Genomic DNA, 14,716 nt, shown 5'->3' on the forward strand with positions numbered 1-14,716 from the left:
TAGACTGCATTCTTGAATAGTTACTAATTTCCCTTAATAGAGAGATCCATAATATTGTATTGTTTTGTAGGAGTTTTTGCAAATATAGTGAAGGCCACTTGTCTATAATGACGGAATTTTTAAAAAAATGTTTGTGTATTAGTTATAGTTAGAAAGTCAACAGAGACACAAATAAAAATCAAGAGATTTTTGTCCTTGGTAGATACAAAGTTAATAAATATTAATCATTTTCACTTGGTAGAATGGAACTTGAATATTGCCAAAAAAATGTTGGCAAAACATTTTCGGTATTGGCTTGCGAACAAATCAGCACCCTTTTCTCATTTGTGTAAATTATTGGTCCCTTTGAAATTTAGTATTCTTTTCATCTGTTGTGATGAATACGAGACAAAAGTTTTGACAGAACAACTTTTTTTTAGCAATACTCAAATTAACCATTTTGTTCTGAATTTCACAAAAATTCAGTGCATTATTTTGGTATTACCTGAAGGCGCAGCAGGTAGTCAACAGTGCTGATTATGATATTCACTGTTGTCGTGTTTCCTATTTGAGTTCTCAAATAATTCTGGAAATCTACAATTTAAAATAAAAATCTTTAATAGATCAGCGAATACATAATTGTGTTTTGAAAAAATTGTATAGAAAATAGTGATTGAGTTTGCGTCCAATTTCCATGTTGAAGTATGAGAACATGATGATTGTTATGGATTGATTTGCAAAAGAGGGCTCAACATGCCCTTCATTAGATTAACAGGCAAGAGAGTTAACATATTACCCTCTTGAATGGAAATTGATTTGATGTAGGTACCCTTTTCTAACTCAGTATTTGGTTATTTTATGATTAATGGCAGATTTTCTTTTTTTCTCTCTGTGCAGCATTTCCAGGGTGAGCATCAAAACTTTAGAATTTGATAAAAAAAACACAATCCTATTTGAGATCTACACATTTCAATTACTGTTGCATACAGACTCTTTGAGATTGGATAAAACAAAGTGCCTTTTAAGTTTTATTTGCAAAGCTATTTAGATTATCTCACCAGCAACACTTCCTGATAATGGATTGCTTTGCTCTGGAAACAGCTGCTGAATTTGCACACAGTCCAGGGATTAGTGCATAGCAATTTTGTGTTTCGAATTCAATATGAGATTGATCACTTTATTTGGCTTTACAAGATTAATTTTTTCTGTTTCAAGTTGAGCTTCAAAAGGGATTAAAAAATATATCTTTGGCAACATTCAGGAATTAAATGTGTTCAGGAGAAATAGGAGCTTCTGAATTAATGGGAGTATCTTGACCTTCCTAAAGTGAGTAGGTTTGCAAACATGCTAACCCCACCTCTTCATAAGAGGCAAACTCTTAAAATAATCAAGAAGCTATGTTTAAAAATAAGTTCTTTTTCCCAAAACATGCCCCGATACGGATTGGTATTTGGTTTATAAATCTTGTTCGTGCTTATTCAATCTCAGATGTGAACCCATTGTAAAATTTACATTACTGCATCTGAAGATGTTTTTCCTTACTATCTTTTTTGCTCACCTGAAGCTGCGTGAATTTGGGCCTGAGGTTCCAACAGCTGTGTTGGTCTCTGAAATTGTTTGCATTTTGATCCATTGAAGTTCAATTGTTCTCTAGTTAACCTTAATAGTAATTCTTTATGCTATGGATTAATTGCTGCATTATTTATTAACCTCAATAGCAATGTTAATATATTCTGTGCTTCGATGGGGAATTAATTCCATCTTTAATCGCAGCAGTGTATTGAGAGTTCATATAGTTAACCTTGATGGTATTTCATAATAGCTAGTATGTTGATGAGCTGTAAGCTACAATGGTGCTGCATGAAACAATTGTGAATTGATTGCTGCTTTAATCACAGTAGCAGTATGTGACTCCCCAATGGAGGCACTACTGTGATTCAGACTCCAGGTTAAGGCACAAGCAGCAGGCAGTTTCAAGCTTGATAGGTTTCACTCTGCAGACTTGGCAAGGCAATGTACTTTGCCACATCCCACCTCTGGTTCACTCTGCAGCAGACCTTTTGGAATCTAGGCCAACTTTGAGCATGAGTGGACTGTACTCAAAGTCCCAGAAGAACATGTGCAGAAGAACAATTGGAATGCGAAGGTTTCAGCGTTCTCTTGCAACATTGTAAATGACATTGAGTTAGACTTAAACATTTCTTCTTTCATGCCAAAACTTTCATGCATGGGTTAGAGTTAGGCTTTGGTTAATGTGGGAAATTACTATTTTAAAACATTTTAGCTTGGAAAGGAAAATTACATTTGATTTATTTTCATTAATTGAAGTTCTTTGAGAAAATAATAAGCACTGTTGAAAAAGAGAGTAAGATCTCATAGTACAAGATACAATATATTAACACAGATAGAGGATTAGTTAGCTATCTGGAAACAGAGTACGAACAAATGGGTAATTTTCAGGTAAGCAAGATGTGACAAGTAGAATGCAACAGGGTTCAGCACTCAGTGGTGGGGGAGGGGGGGTCGGCAATTTACAATTTAGTTCAATGATTTTGGATGAAGGGATAAAAGTTTTGGCACAAACATTTGCTAATGATACACTGTTAGGTCAGGGATTATATTTTCCCAAGATGGCGACAGGGTAAGACACTTCAGCCATTTCCTTCTTTTTTCGCGTTTGTGTGTTTTTTCTCTCTTCTTTCTTCTCAGTGATATCTTCAACTCCGGGCCTCAGCAGACTCAGAACCTTGGCTTCAGTGCAGACCTGGTGAGACGTCCTCTCAGCCTGGTGTGGCATCCGCTTGGTCCACATGGTGGTTGTTCAATGGCCGGTGTAGCCTCAGTGTGGACATTCAGCTTTGAGATGATTCCAGAGCAGTCTTCCGGCCTCAAGAGCTTTGAAGTGAAGGCTGGCGTAGTCTGGAGTCAGAGCCTGATGCGGGCCACAGGCTAGGTACCAATGTGGACTGGGTTGGAAGGACTGTTGTCCTGAACAGTTTAGATCCCTATTTTCCAGTTTATTCCAATGATCTGTAATGCTGGATTTATTATTTCTTTATTATTTCTAATTTGATTTTCCTAAGAACTTGTCTTGAAGAATCTGTACCTAGGTACCTTGTATCTAAGGTGGCATCATAAATGGCAACTTGTAAACCTGTCACTGCACTCATTTGAGTATGTGACAATAAAACTAATTCAATTCATTTTGTTAAGAGGACATAATGAGGCTAGTAAGAGATACGTATATAGGTTTAATAAGTGGGTAAATGTTTAGCAGATGAAATATTATGTGGGGAAATGTGAAGTTCTCCACATTAGCAGGAGGAATAGAAAAACAACATATCCTATTAGTGGAAAGAGATTGCAGAATCTCTTGCAGAATCTCAGGGCAGCTGCTTCACAGTGCCAGGAACCCAGGTTCAATTCCAGCCTTGTGCGACTGTCTATGTGGAGTTTGCATATTCTCCCCATTTCTGCAAGGGTTTCCTCTGGATGCTCCGGTTTCCTCCCACAAACATAAAGATGGGCAGGTCAGGTGAAGTGGCCATTCTAAATTGCCCATAGTGTTAGGTGCATGAGTCAGAGGGAAATGGGTGTGGGTGGGTTACGCTTCGGAGGGTCTGTGTGGACTTGTTGGGCTAAAGGGCCTGTTTCCACACTGTAAGGAATCTAATCTAATCTAAACTCTGAGGTACATTGAATGACAAAATGTTGGTAAACAGATAGAGCAAGAGATTAAATAAGTAAATAGGATATAAAAGTAGGAACATTTTTCCAGAGTTGTAGAGGGCATTAGTGAAACCACATCTGGAGCACTATGCTTTAGTAACCTTTATTTAAGAGAAGATATAAATTTGTTAGAAATGGATCAGGGAAGGTTCTTTTGACTGATACTCAGGGTGGGAGGGGGTGATGGTTATCTTTTGAGGAAAGGTGAGGTAGGCTGGACATGTAACTGTTGGAGTTTAGAAAAATGAGAGTCATAGAGATGTACAGCATGGAAATAGACCCTTCGGTCCAACCCGTCCATGCCAACCAGATATCCCAACCCAATCTAGTCCCACCTGCCAGTACCCAGCCCATATCCCTCCAAACCTTTCCTATTCATATACCCATCCAAATGCCTCTTAAATGTTGCAATTGTACCAGCCTCCACCACATCCTCTGGCAGCTCATTCCATACATGTACCACCCTCTGTGTGAAAATGTTGCCCCTTAGGTCTCTTTTATATCTTTCCCCTCTCACCCTAAACCTATGCCCTCTAGTTCTGGACTCCCCTACCCCAGGAAAAAAACTTTGTCTATTTATACTATCCGTGCCCCTCATAATTTTGTAAACCTCTATAAGGTTACCCCTCAGCCTCCGACGCTCCAGGGAAAACAGCCCCAGCCTGTTCAGCCTCTCCCTGTAGCTCAGATCCTCCAACCCTGGCAACATCCTTGTAAATCTTTTCTGAACCCTTTCAAGTTTCACAACATCTTTCCGAGAGGAAGGAGACCAGAATTGCATGCAATATTCCAACAGTGGCCTAACCAATGTCCTGTACAGCCACAACATGACCTCCCAACTCCTGTACTCAATACTCTGACCAATAAAGGAAGCATACCAAACGCCTTCTTCACTACCCTATCTACCCGCGACTCCACTTTCAAGGAGCTATGAACCTGCACTCCAAGGTCTCTTTGTTCAGCAACACTCCCTAGGACCATACCATTAAGTGTATAAGTCCTGCTAAGATTTGCTTTCCCAAAATGCAGCACCTCGTATTTATCGGGATTAAACTCCATCTGCCACTTCTCAGCCCATTGACCCATCTGGTCCAGATCCTGTTGGAATTTGAGGTAACCCTCTTCGCTGTCCACTACATCTCCAATTTTGGTGTCATCTGCAAACTTACTAACTGTACCTCTTATGCTCGCATCCAAATAATTTATGTAAATGACAAAAAGTAGAGGACCCAGCCCCGATCCTTATGGCATTCCACTGGTCACAGGCCTCCAGTCTGAAAAACAACCCTCTACCACCACCCTCTGTCTTCTACCTTTGAGCCAGTTCTGTATTCAAATGGCTAGTTCTCCCTGTATTCCATGAGATCTAACCTTGCTAATCAGTCTCCCATGGGGAACCTTGTCGAATACCTTACTGAAGTCCATATAGATCACATCTTCATACAAGATCTTGAAGGAATTTGGCAGGGTGAATATTGAAAGGACATTTCTGCATGTAGGAGAGAGGAGAGCGAGGAGATACAGTTAAAAATAATGGATCTCCCTCATTTAAGATTGAGATGAGGAGAAATGTTTCCTTTCAGTGAGTCATGAGTCTGTGGAACATTCTTCACTGGAGAGTGGAGGTGGCAGGATCATTGAATGTTTTTAAGGTGGAGCTAGGTAGCTTATTGACTATCATGGGAGTCAAAGGGTATCAGAGGGAGGAGGGAGCATGCAGTTGAGACCACAGTCAGATCAGACATGATCTTATTGAATACGGAGCAACTTCAATGGGCCAAATGGCCGACTACTGTTCCTAACTTGTACATAACCCAAGAACCCTTGAACCTGTGCTCTTCTGGTTTTACTGGAGTTGGGACAGGTGTCGGACAGCCAATATTTGTGAAGGTGGTAAGACCTTCATGTACAGATGTTAAGAAGGCTGTGTTTTTAAGGTTTTCATCAGAACAAATAAAAGACCATTGACCTCAAACACTAACACTGTTTTTCTGCACAGATGTTGTCTGACCTACTGAGTATTCCCAGCATTTTCAGTTTTATTTCATACATTATATTAAATCAGTACAGTTTTAGTTGCTTGGCAGTAGAGACCTTGAGTCCTGCTGAAGAAAAGAGTCATGTTGCCTAAGATTTTTGTTATTGTCATTACAGACATAGTAAAACAAAATTTAAAAAAATGTTAGGAATTACTGAACCTTTTGAAATTTGGAATTGTATGATTAATTGGTATTGTTTAATTAATTGACTGAGTTCCCCTCACTTTAGGATTAGTAAAAACTGGATTATAAATACAATGAGATTTCATCATCGCTCTGCAAAAATCTTGTTTTAAGGTTAATTATCAGACAAAGGAAATGGAAGGTCTTTGCTAAACACAGACCCTCCTTGGCTCCTAATGGATGGAATGGGGGTTATGGAAAATATGGTCATATGGATCTTTTTATAGTTATGATTTTGGCAGAATAGTGAACTGGCTCTGAATTTCTCAGTCAGAATGGTCACTGATCCAGACAGTTACAAAGGAACATGTGAGTAGAAGAAATGAAAAATGAACCATGCCTCACCTTCCAATGATTTTTCATTTTCTGAGAGTTTATACATATGTTTTTTTAAAAGGAATTCATCAATTAAATAGTTTTACTGGGAGCCATTTGCACAAATATACCTCAGTGTGGAGGAAATAATCTGGTTTAGCTTTGCTTCAAACTTGTTAACTGTAAATCTGCTTGTAATCAATGTTAAAAGACCTGTTCGCAGCTAGAGCATTTATGCATCACATCTCCCTAAGTCTTCTTTCCTTCAATGATACTCAGTTTTTTAGATCTGTGAATTCAAAGTCTCAGATTATTTTTTGTTGGTCCTCTGACAATCTTTAATAAACTACTATGTTCTGAAAACAAAATTTTATATTGCACCGACTGTTCTTGGCCAATGATCCATATCAGATGAGAATAATTTGATACAACTAACTTAAATGCTCAAAATATATGCTAATATTTGAGTATTTTATTTGATAATACTGGATAGAAACTATGTAAAAGATTAATAAACAGACCCGTCTTCTATTTATTTGCTTCAGTAATAAGACTTCCAACATTTACATATTTGTGGTTCCATTTTGAATGATTTATCATTTGTCCTTTTCTTTATATATATTCTCCTCTTTATCTGTCCTGACAGCATTGATTCCTTACTGGGTATGTCCCTTGTGAGATGAAGGCCTGTAGGTATTTTTCTCAAAGTGACTGTGGTTCATGCTTATGCCATGACAGGAAGTATCTGTAGGCTACCCGACTATGTGAGGTGTAACATGATCCCTGTCTGCAGAAGTGCTCCACAGAACAGAGTATGAGAGAAATATCTGTATGTCCTTGGCTAGAGATTAAAGATAAAAAAATTGCAGATGCTGGATTCCAAAGTCGACAAGCAGGAGGCTGAAAGAAGGGTTACACCTGGAATGTTGACTTCTTCACCTCCTGATGCTGCCTGGCTTGCTGTGTTCTTCCAGTCTCCAGCTTGTCTACCTTTCCCAGGGATTAGCAGCTGGAACGTGAGCTGATTATGCCTTTCTCTCCAAGAATTCCAGGACCATCCATAGTAATTTACAATACCAACAAGACTGGCATTAACTAATGCAGAGTAATCCCTGGAACTTCCTAATCAATGAAATTTAGCTATTTCATTAATGTTTTTTAGTTTACGTGTTTGGATGTGTTGTGGCAGGGAGCACCTGAACCAGGACCTTCTGGCCCAGAGGCAGGGACACAACCACTGCCCAATAAGAGGCCCTCAGTGACTTTGTTAAACCAATCAAGCCATTAAAAGTGCTAGTCTGACATCATCTTGACATATTGAGTTCCACTGACTATCCCTTACCAGTCAGTTTAGTTAGTCTTTTCTCACAATAGTCAACAAGTCATAAGGTATGTCAACATTAGCAGATTTTAAGAAATACTTTGCATTAAGTCACTAGTTAATACTGTGAAGAGCCAATATCTCTCAGAAAGAGGTGTTTCAAGAATGGAGAGAAAACAAATTGTAACACCCTAGTGCAGAATCTTATTGAATGAATGTAGTGCATTGTAAATCACATTATTCTATAGGTAATTGGAGATAAATACATTGTCAGCAACTTTGGCATGCACTCTGAAAAAGTAAGTTACTTAAAACATTACTGTAATAACTCAAATGTGAACAAATAAAGATAGCATGGAAATTACATCTGTCTTTTTAGTTATCATTTTTTATTTGCATCATGGAGGTCCTTCAGCAGATACCAGAACTAAACTCACCATCATTATGGCCCTCACAGAGCAGTTGCAAAAACCGAAACAAATCCCGAGTAAATTCATCATTCTGCAATACTTTGTCACCTGAGAATATTAAAGAAAGTGATTGTACATTGTAAAAGACATTCTAGCATTTGGTATGTCATTACAGAAATCAATTGTAATCAGTATTTAGTAAATCACGGAAGTTAACAATCTCACACAACATTAAAATAGGTTCATTCCACATTACATCATTTTAATGTTATGTTCTGCATTGGTCTTTGAATTCAATTTACGTCAGGACATTGTGACCACACAACTTTTTTCACAGCGAAAATTCATATCACAATCAGGTTGCTTGCACATTCTCGCACAAGCTTAACTTATAACCATCTATGTAGTCATTGTTCGGATAACAATAAAAGCACAAACGCAATGTTAATGCAAATATAAAGTTTGAATTTTGATGCTTTTCAAAAAAAAGATGTAAGTGTTCCATAATGCATACAAAAGGATTTAAAATCAAAACCAAAATATTGTTTAAACAACATATAATCATTGTATTCAGCTGCATTTTTAAGTGCATTCTTCACTGGCAGACATCGGTAACTTCCATTCCAAGAATTCTAATATATGAACATTTTCAAATGTTATTTTAAATGCAAGCCACACAATAAGCAGTTTTAATGGACCAGAAAAAACCTTATATTTGTCCTTCTATTGTCCAATCATGGAATAATTGTATCCATGATCAGTACTTTTTTCTGGCCCACATTTTGTCAGTTGTGCCATTCGAAAATAAATATTCAAACCACGTATTTACCATGTTCACGAACAATGACTGTGGATCAATGGTTTTAGGGTTCAAGGGAGAGGAGAAGAATGTGAGGAAATGGTTTATTAATGAAACATTTAAAGAAAAACAAAACATCAATCTTAAAAATGACAAATTTCTAAGACCACAAATTAAATTAGCAATGAACACATAATATTGAAGTAATCAGAGAATAATAACAAAACATATTTTCGGAAATAATGGGCTGAATTTTAGCTGCATTGTTCTGATCCTAATGGTGAATCCCAGTTCCGAATCCTGAAGCTAACGATGGAGGGACCCTGGAGGAAGTTTCCAAGGTACTTTCCAATAGGTGATTTCACCCAGAAACCCCAGAAGCTCTGACCAGCTGACATTTCCAGCAGAGGTGTACTGTATTGCTGGAGGTGGGAGATTACACAGTGTTAAACTTGCAAATCAATCAGAATGTACCATGACTACAAACACCAGGACATCAATGCAGAGGGGCAACTGCTTTCACAGGATGGTCTGCTGATGCAGTCCAGGAAATCCAGAGGACTTATACCGGACTGTCACTAAGTGGTCACCATTGTTCCATCTTTGGGCTTCATCTACAAGGTGTGTAAAAAATTCCTTCAGCTGGCTGCCCGTTGTTGGTGAGCAGTCAGCCAACACCCCCCAGAAGCCATCTCCATGAAAATAGACAGGAGCAAAGAACAGTGGTTGCTAGCTGGGAGCTGGTGGCACATCTGCCTCCAAATTTGCCTTAGCCTTAGGAGAAAAATTCCACCCAACAAGTTAAAAGCTGTGTATGTGTGCAAAATAACCTTGGTAACTCTTCCGTGAAAAGATAAAAGATGCCAATCTTACGTGTTCCATCTTCAGTCACCATTCCCAAACCTTCTGCTTTGTTTTGCCTCTCAAAAGCATTTAAGTCAAGAACACTGAAATTGCAAGAAGGGAAGAAATGAAACTTTTACAAAATTTGTCTCATCCATTACTTATGGATTGGAAATCTGTAAATAAGACTGCTTCATCAATTATATTCAATTTTTCATTCTGAATAAAGGATTTAAAGAATATATATCTTGTGAGATGTATGTGCTGCCAGAAATCTAGCTTCTGTGGCTTGTCCCTAGCTGATCTTGGATAGGAGTTATAACCTGATTGATTTAGAATAGAAAAGTTCGCCATCCCTTTAAACATTGAGGACATGCCTTTGTATCACTTGAACTCATTTTTACTGGTCTTCATTGCATACGTTGGTACCAGTTGATGTGAACCTGTATATTATTTGTTCTCAGGAAGTAGGCAACAGTTTTCCTGTTATATCGCTAATTGCCCTGTGACGGTGCTGAGTCACCTTGGAGCACAGTAACTGGGAGACAGGCTTACAGCAAGTTTCCTTCTCTTGAGGCCATTATCACACCAATTGGATTTTTACATTCATCCATCCAACAGCTTTACAATCAGCTTTAAGATTTTTATACAATTTCTTAATTTTATTAAACTGAATTCAAACTTTCAAGTGGTAGAATTTGGACTCACCTTTTCCAAATTATCCACCAATATCTCTGGATTATCAGCCCAACAAGATCATAATAGTGACACTTTGTACGTGTTTTAGTGAGAAGTGACTGTGCATCTAATGTAGAATAATGTGTGTCCCTGGGCTGCACTTCCGTGTGTATTCTCCTGCTTTGATCTTGCAATGGAGCAATGGGGAACAGGAGACGCCCAAGGAAACTCAACCTCCGATATTTTTATTTTTGAGAGTCTTACAGAAATGCACCTTTATTTAGACTTCATGAAATCTCATCTTTTCAATTTTGCCATATCTCCTTTCTTGACATTGCCCACATCATTCAAATGCTAAGAAAACTCCACCCTTACATTTTACCTTTATGTTTGATTGGAATGTAGTCCTAATAACTATTTTGAAGGAAGTAGATTCTTTGCTCAGATAAAAAAAGCCAATTGGCTTTGTTGTTAGTCATTCAGTTAGTGAGTTAAGGTGAAGCCATTTCAAATCAGCAAAATATAGATTTGGTCTTGAATTCTGTTATGAAGCTGTTACATGGTGTACAGTATTATTTAGGTTACCACTTTGTTGACACTTTGGGAGAGATGCAAGCGGATAAATCCTGACAGAAAATTTGAAGTGGACTCCAAAGGCAAATTAATGCCTTGTCATCTATGTCAAGCTGTTTCCAATAGTAGTGCCCAGCATTACTTTGGATTCAACCAAGAGGTTAAGAGTACAGTACTCTGAGATTTAGCAGCACAGGGTCTCTATAAGTTGTGGCGAGGCTTGTGTGCTGGCAAGAACCCTCCAGTTTTGTTGAACATAGCGGTAATCATAAAAGGGTGCACCGCCATTGCATAAGGCGTTTGGTTCCGGCAAGATGTTACTGGACAATTAAAGCAGACAATGAAATTTCAGATTCCATTGGTTTGAACATTTCAAAGCTGAAACTGAAAAAAAAGTCAATCAGCCTGTTGTTAAACTCCAGCCGGTTTACTCATGCTCTTTAGCAGAGCAGACCTGCTATTCTTATCCAGTCTGACCTTCCTGGGCCATACTGATGGGTTTAATTCTTAACAGGGGCTTATGAAATGCGTGAATGAGCATGATGATACATGGGACGGTACAGCAGTCTACATGTCAAAGGCAGGAGCTTAAAAACATGCCCAACATCATACAGATTTTGTTCATTTTGTTTTACCTGCAAAAGCGCATGAGTCCAGACAGACTTCTGAAAAAACCACTTTCCTTCTTCTCCTTCAAATAGTCCAACATTATCTGACAAACAGAAGACATATTGCAATTGTATTTGCTGGAGTTAAATTTACATAGAAGTATTAGTAATTAAGTGATGTTATCTGTATAGAAGCTGCTCAGTAAATTTCATTAATAATTTCCTACAACGATTGTTACAAACTCCTACATCACAAAATGCTTTAGGATAAGTGTTGTATAATTTAAAATAGTCTTTGAAAATGATATTATCTGCAGAAGAATGTAAGACTACTGTATGTTTGAAAGTGAAAAAAAACTTGTAAAGGTTGAATGCATTAGGGAAGTAAAGCTGATGCTCATTTTATAATGATAAATAAATGCATTTACCCGCTGGACATCTGCGTTGCCACCATTTAGAATGGCGATACCAAGCTTTAAAGTTGTTGTCACCATCTTGCCTAACACACCTGTTGAACAGTTAAAATATTAATATAAATGTTAAGACCAAGGAATAGTAGGATAAAGAAACACACCAAAAATCACACATTTGGGACAAAGTGCTACTCGTCCACCCTTGGACTTTAGCTATCAAAGTACAGTCATAGTCTGTACTTTGGCAGACTATGCTTTAGCAAAATCATCAACACAGGAGATAACTGGGCGACATTGCTATTTTTAGCAGTTGATGGGAAGCAGTCTCTCGGGTCCAGTATAGTATGCGGATGGCTGTACAGTACCTTTACTGGCACTGATCACTTGCAAAACCATCTCAGCTGCTGCACGTTGGTGAAGTCTTGCCTGTTGATAAAGAGTCATCTGTTTCTCCATTTCTTTTTCCTTGTGGAAAACAAAATGTAAACAGTTTTAATGGAAGAACCATGCAGTTATTATTTCATGAAACAGGCCCTACAGCCCAACAAGTCCACAGTGACCATCTGAAGTATAACCCACCCAGACCTATTCCCCTAACCTATTATCATATATTTACCCCTGACTAATGCACCGAACCTACACATCCCTCAACACTATGGGCAATTTGGCATGGCCAATTCACCTAAACTGCACATCTTTTGGATTGTGGGAGAAAACTCCACACAGACAATCGCCCGAGGCTGGAATCAAACCCAGGTTCCTGGGACTGTGAGGCAGCAGTGCTAACCACTGAGCCACCATGCTGCCCAATGCATTGTTTATGTAGCACATGGAGTACAATTTGTTTTAATGCACAAAATAATAACATAAGAGGCACTCAATTTATAAACATTTAACTTATAGGGGTTCGTATTTATGAAGGGGAGAAAGTGAGGTCTGCAGATGCTGGAGATTAGAGCTGAAAATGTGTTGCTGGAACAGCGCAGCAGGTCAGGCAGCATCCAGGGAACAGAAGAATCGACGTTTCGGCATAAGCCTGAAGAAGGGCTTATGCCCAAAACGTCGATTCTCCTGTTCCCTGGACGCTGCCTGACCTGCTGCGCTGTTCCAGCAACACATTTTCAGCTTCGTATTTATGAATACAATCCCATAGGTGTAATCTTAAAGGTCTTACATATAAAAGCTTCCTGTACTTACAGACTATTACTTTATATTGTTCTGCATTGTGTTCAGACTTCTAAGCAGACTCAAGAATGGAATCTGTTCGCAACCCAGGAACTGTTTCTACTTATATATTTATGCTATGTCAAGCAAAATGGAAGCATTTTATGATTTAGAAATAAAACAAAAATGGAATTTCACAATATCTTTCAGATCGTCCATTTGTCTGAAACAATTGCTAAAGATAAATATAGAGATATAGAAGCCCTACAGTGTGGAAGCAGGCCATTCGACCCATTGAGTCCAGATCGACTCTCCAAAAAGCATTTTTTACTGCAGTGTGGGACCACAATGCACATAACTGTATTTAGAGCAGAACTGTACACAAAGATAAGTGGAGTAATTCCAACTACTTTGGTAATAGTATAAATGGGGTGATACCTAATTATCTGAAGTACACACTTCTCAAATTTTCAATTCCAATAACTTCAACATACCCATTAAGAAATGGACAGTCTCCTGGTCAGACCAAATTGTGCGAAAGCTGTAGTACAACTGCCTCCCTGTTAAAAAGGTTCATGCCACTAATATACTCTGTGGCAATGTCCTCGTTTTTGAGGGAATACCAAAGACAGTGTCTAAGAAATTCAGTATCTCATTGGCCAATCAATTAGATTACTTAGTCACAGTCACAGCAATTTCATTTATTTTATGACCATTGCTGTGGTTCTGTTCGCCGAGCTGGATGTTTTTGTTGCAAACGTTTCAGCCCCTGTCTAGGTGACATCCTCAGTGCTTGGGAGCCTCCTGTGAAGCGCTTCTGTGGTGTTTCCTCCGGCATTTATAGTGGCCTGTCCCTGACGCTTCCGGTTGTCAGTTTCAGCTGTCCGCTGTAATGGTCGGTATATTGGGTCCAGGTCTATGTGTTTGTTGATGGAGTTTGTGGATGAGTGCCATGCTTCTAGGAATTCCCTGGCTGTTCTTTGTTTCGCTTGCCCTATAATGGTAGTGTTGTCCCAGTCAAATTCATGTTGCTTGTCGTCTGCATGTGTGGCTACTAGGGATAGCTGGTCGTGTTGTTTCGTGGCTAGTTGATGTTCGTGGATGCGGATCGTTAGCTGTCTTCCGGTTTGTCCTATATAGTGTTTTGTGCAGTCCTTGCATGGGATTTTGTGTACAAGGACTGCACAAAACACTATATAGGACAAACAGGAAGACAGCTAACGATCCGCATCCACGAACATCAACTAGCCACGAAACAACACGACCAGCTATCCCTAGTAGCCACACACGCAGACGACAAGCAACATGAATTTGACCGGGACAACACTACCATTATAGGGCAAGCGAAACAAGGAACAGCCAGGGAATTCCTAGAAGCATGGCACTCATCCACAAACTCCATCAACAAACACATAGACCTGGACCCAATATACCGGCCACTACAGCGGACAGCTGAAACTGACAACCGGAAGTGGCAGGGACAGGCCACTATAAATGCCGGAGGAAACACCACAGAAGCGCTTCATAGGAGGCTCCCAAGCACTGAGGATGTCACCTAGACAGGGGATGAAACGTTTGCAACAAAAACTTCCAGGTTCGCGAACAGAACCACAGCAACGAGCACCTGAGCTACAAATCTTCTCACAAACTTTGAATTTTATG

The 14,716-nt window shown here is 39.0% G+C and overlaps 1 protein-coding gene across 11 annotated transcripts in view; it reads right to left on the bottom strand.

The window, feature by feature from the left end:
- The window catches only part of ryr3 (ryanodine receptor 3), a 370,356-nt gene that overhangs the window by 49,481 nt on the left and 306,159 nt on the right, over window positions 1–14,716 (bottom strand). For 7 of the 11 annotated variants that reach the window (XM_043697973.2, XM_043697971.2, XM_043697979.2 and 4 more), the window contains 7 exons: window positions 12,256–12,355; window positions 11,906–11,985; window positions 11,505–11,581; window positions 9,649–9,722; window positions 8,806–8,823; window positions 8,004–8,084; window positions 485–573 (listed from right to left, as the gene is read on the bottom strand). In XM_043697973.2, coding sequence (XP_043553908.2) covers window positions 485–573; window positions 8,004–8,084; window positions 8,806–8,823; window positions 9,649–9,722; window positions 11,505–11,581; window positions 11,906–11,985; window positions 12,256–12,355 — 519 coding nt within the window. The remainder of the gene's footprint in view (window positions 1–484; window positions 574–8,003; window positions 8,085–8,805; window positions 8,824–9,648; window positions 9,723–11,504; window positions 11,582–11,905; window positions 11,986–12,255; window positions 12,356–14,716) is intronic. The other 4 variants (XM_043697975.2, XM_043697981.2, XM_043697980.2 and 1 more) reach the window with 1 other exon arrangement.

This window comes from Chiloscyllium plagiosum, unplaced genomic scaffold (assembly GCF_037043375.1).
Source record: "Chiloscyllium plagiosum isolate Xiang-an unplaced genomic scaffold, Cpla_swu_hap1 HiC_scaffold_8, whole genome shotgun sequence".
NCBI classification, from domain to species: Eukaryota; Metazoa; Chordata; class Chondrichthyes; order Orectolobiformes; family Hemiscylliidae; genus Chiloscyllium; species Chiloscyllium plagiosum.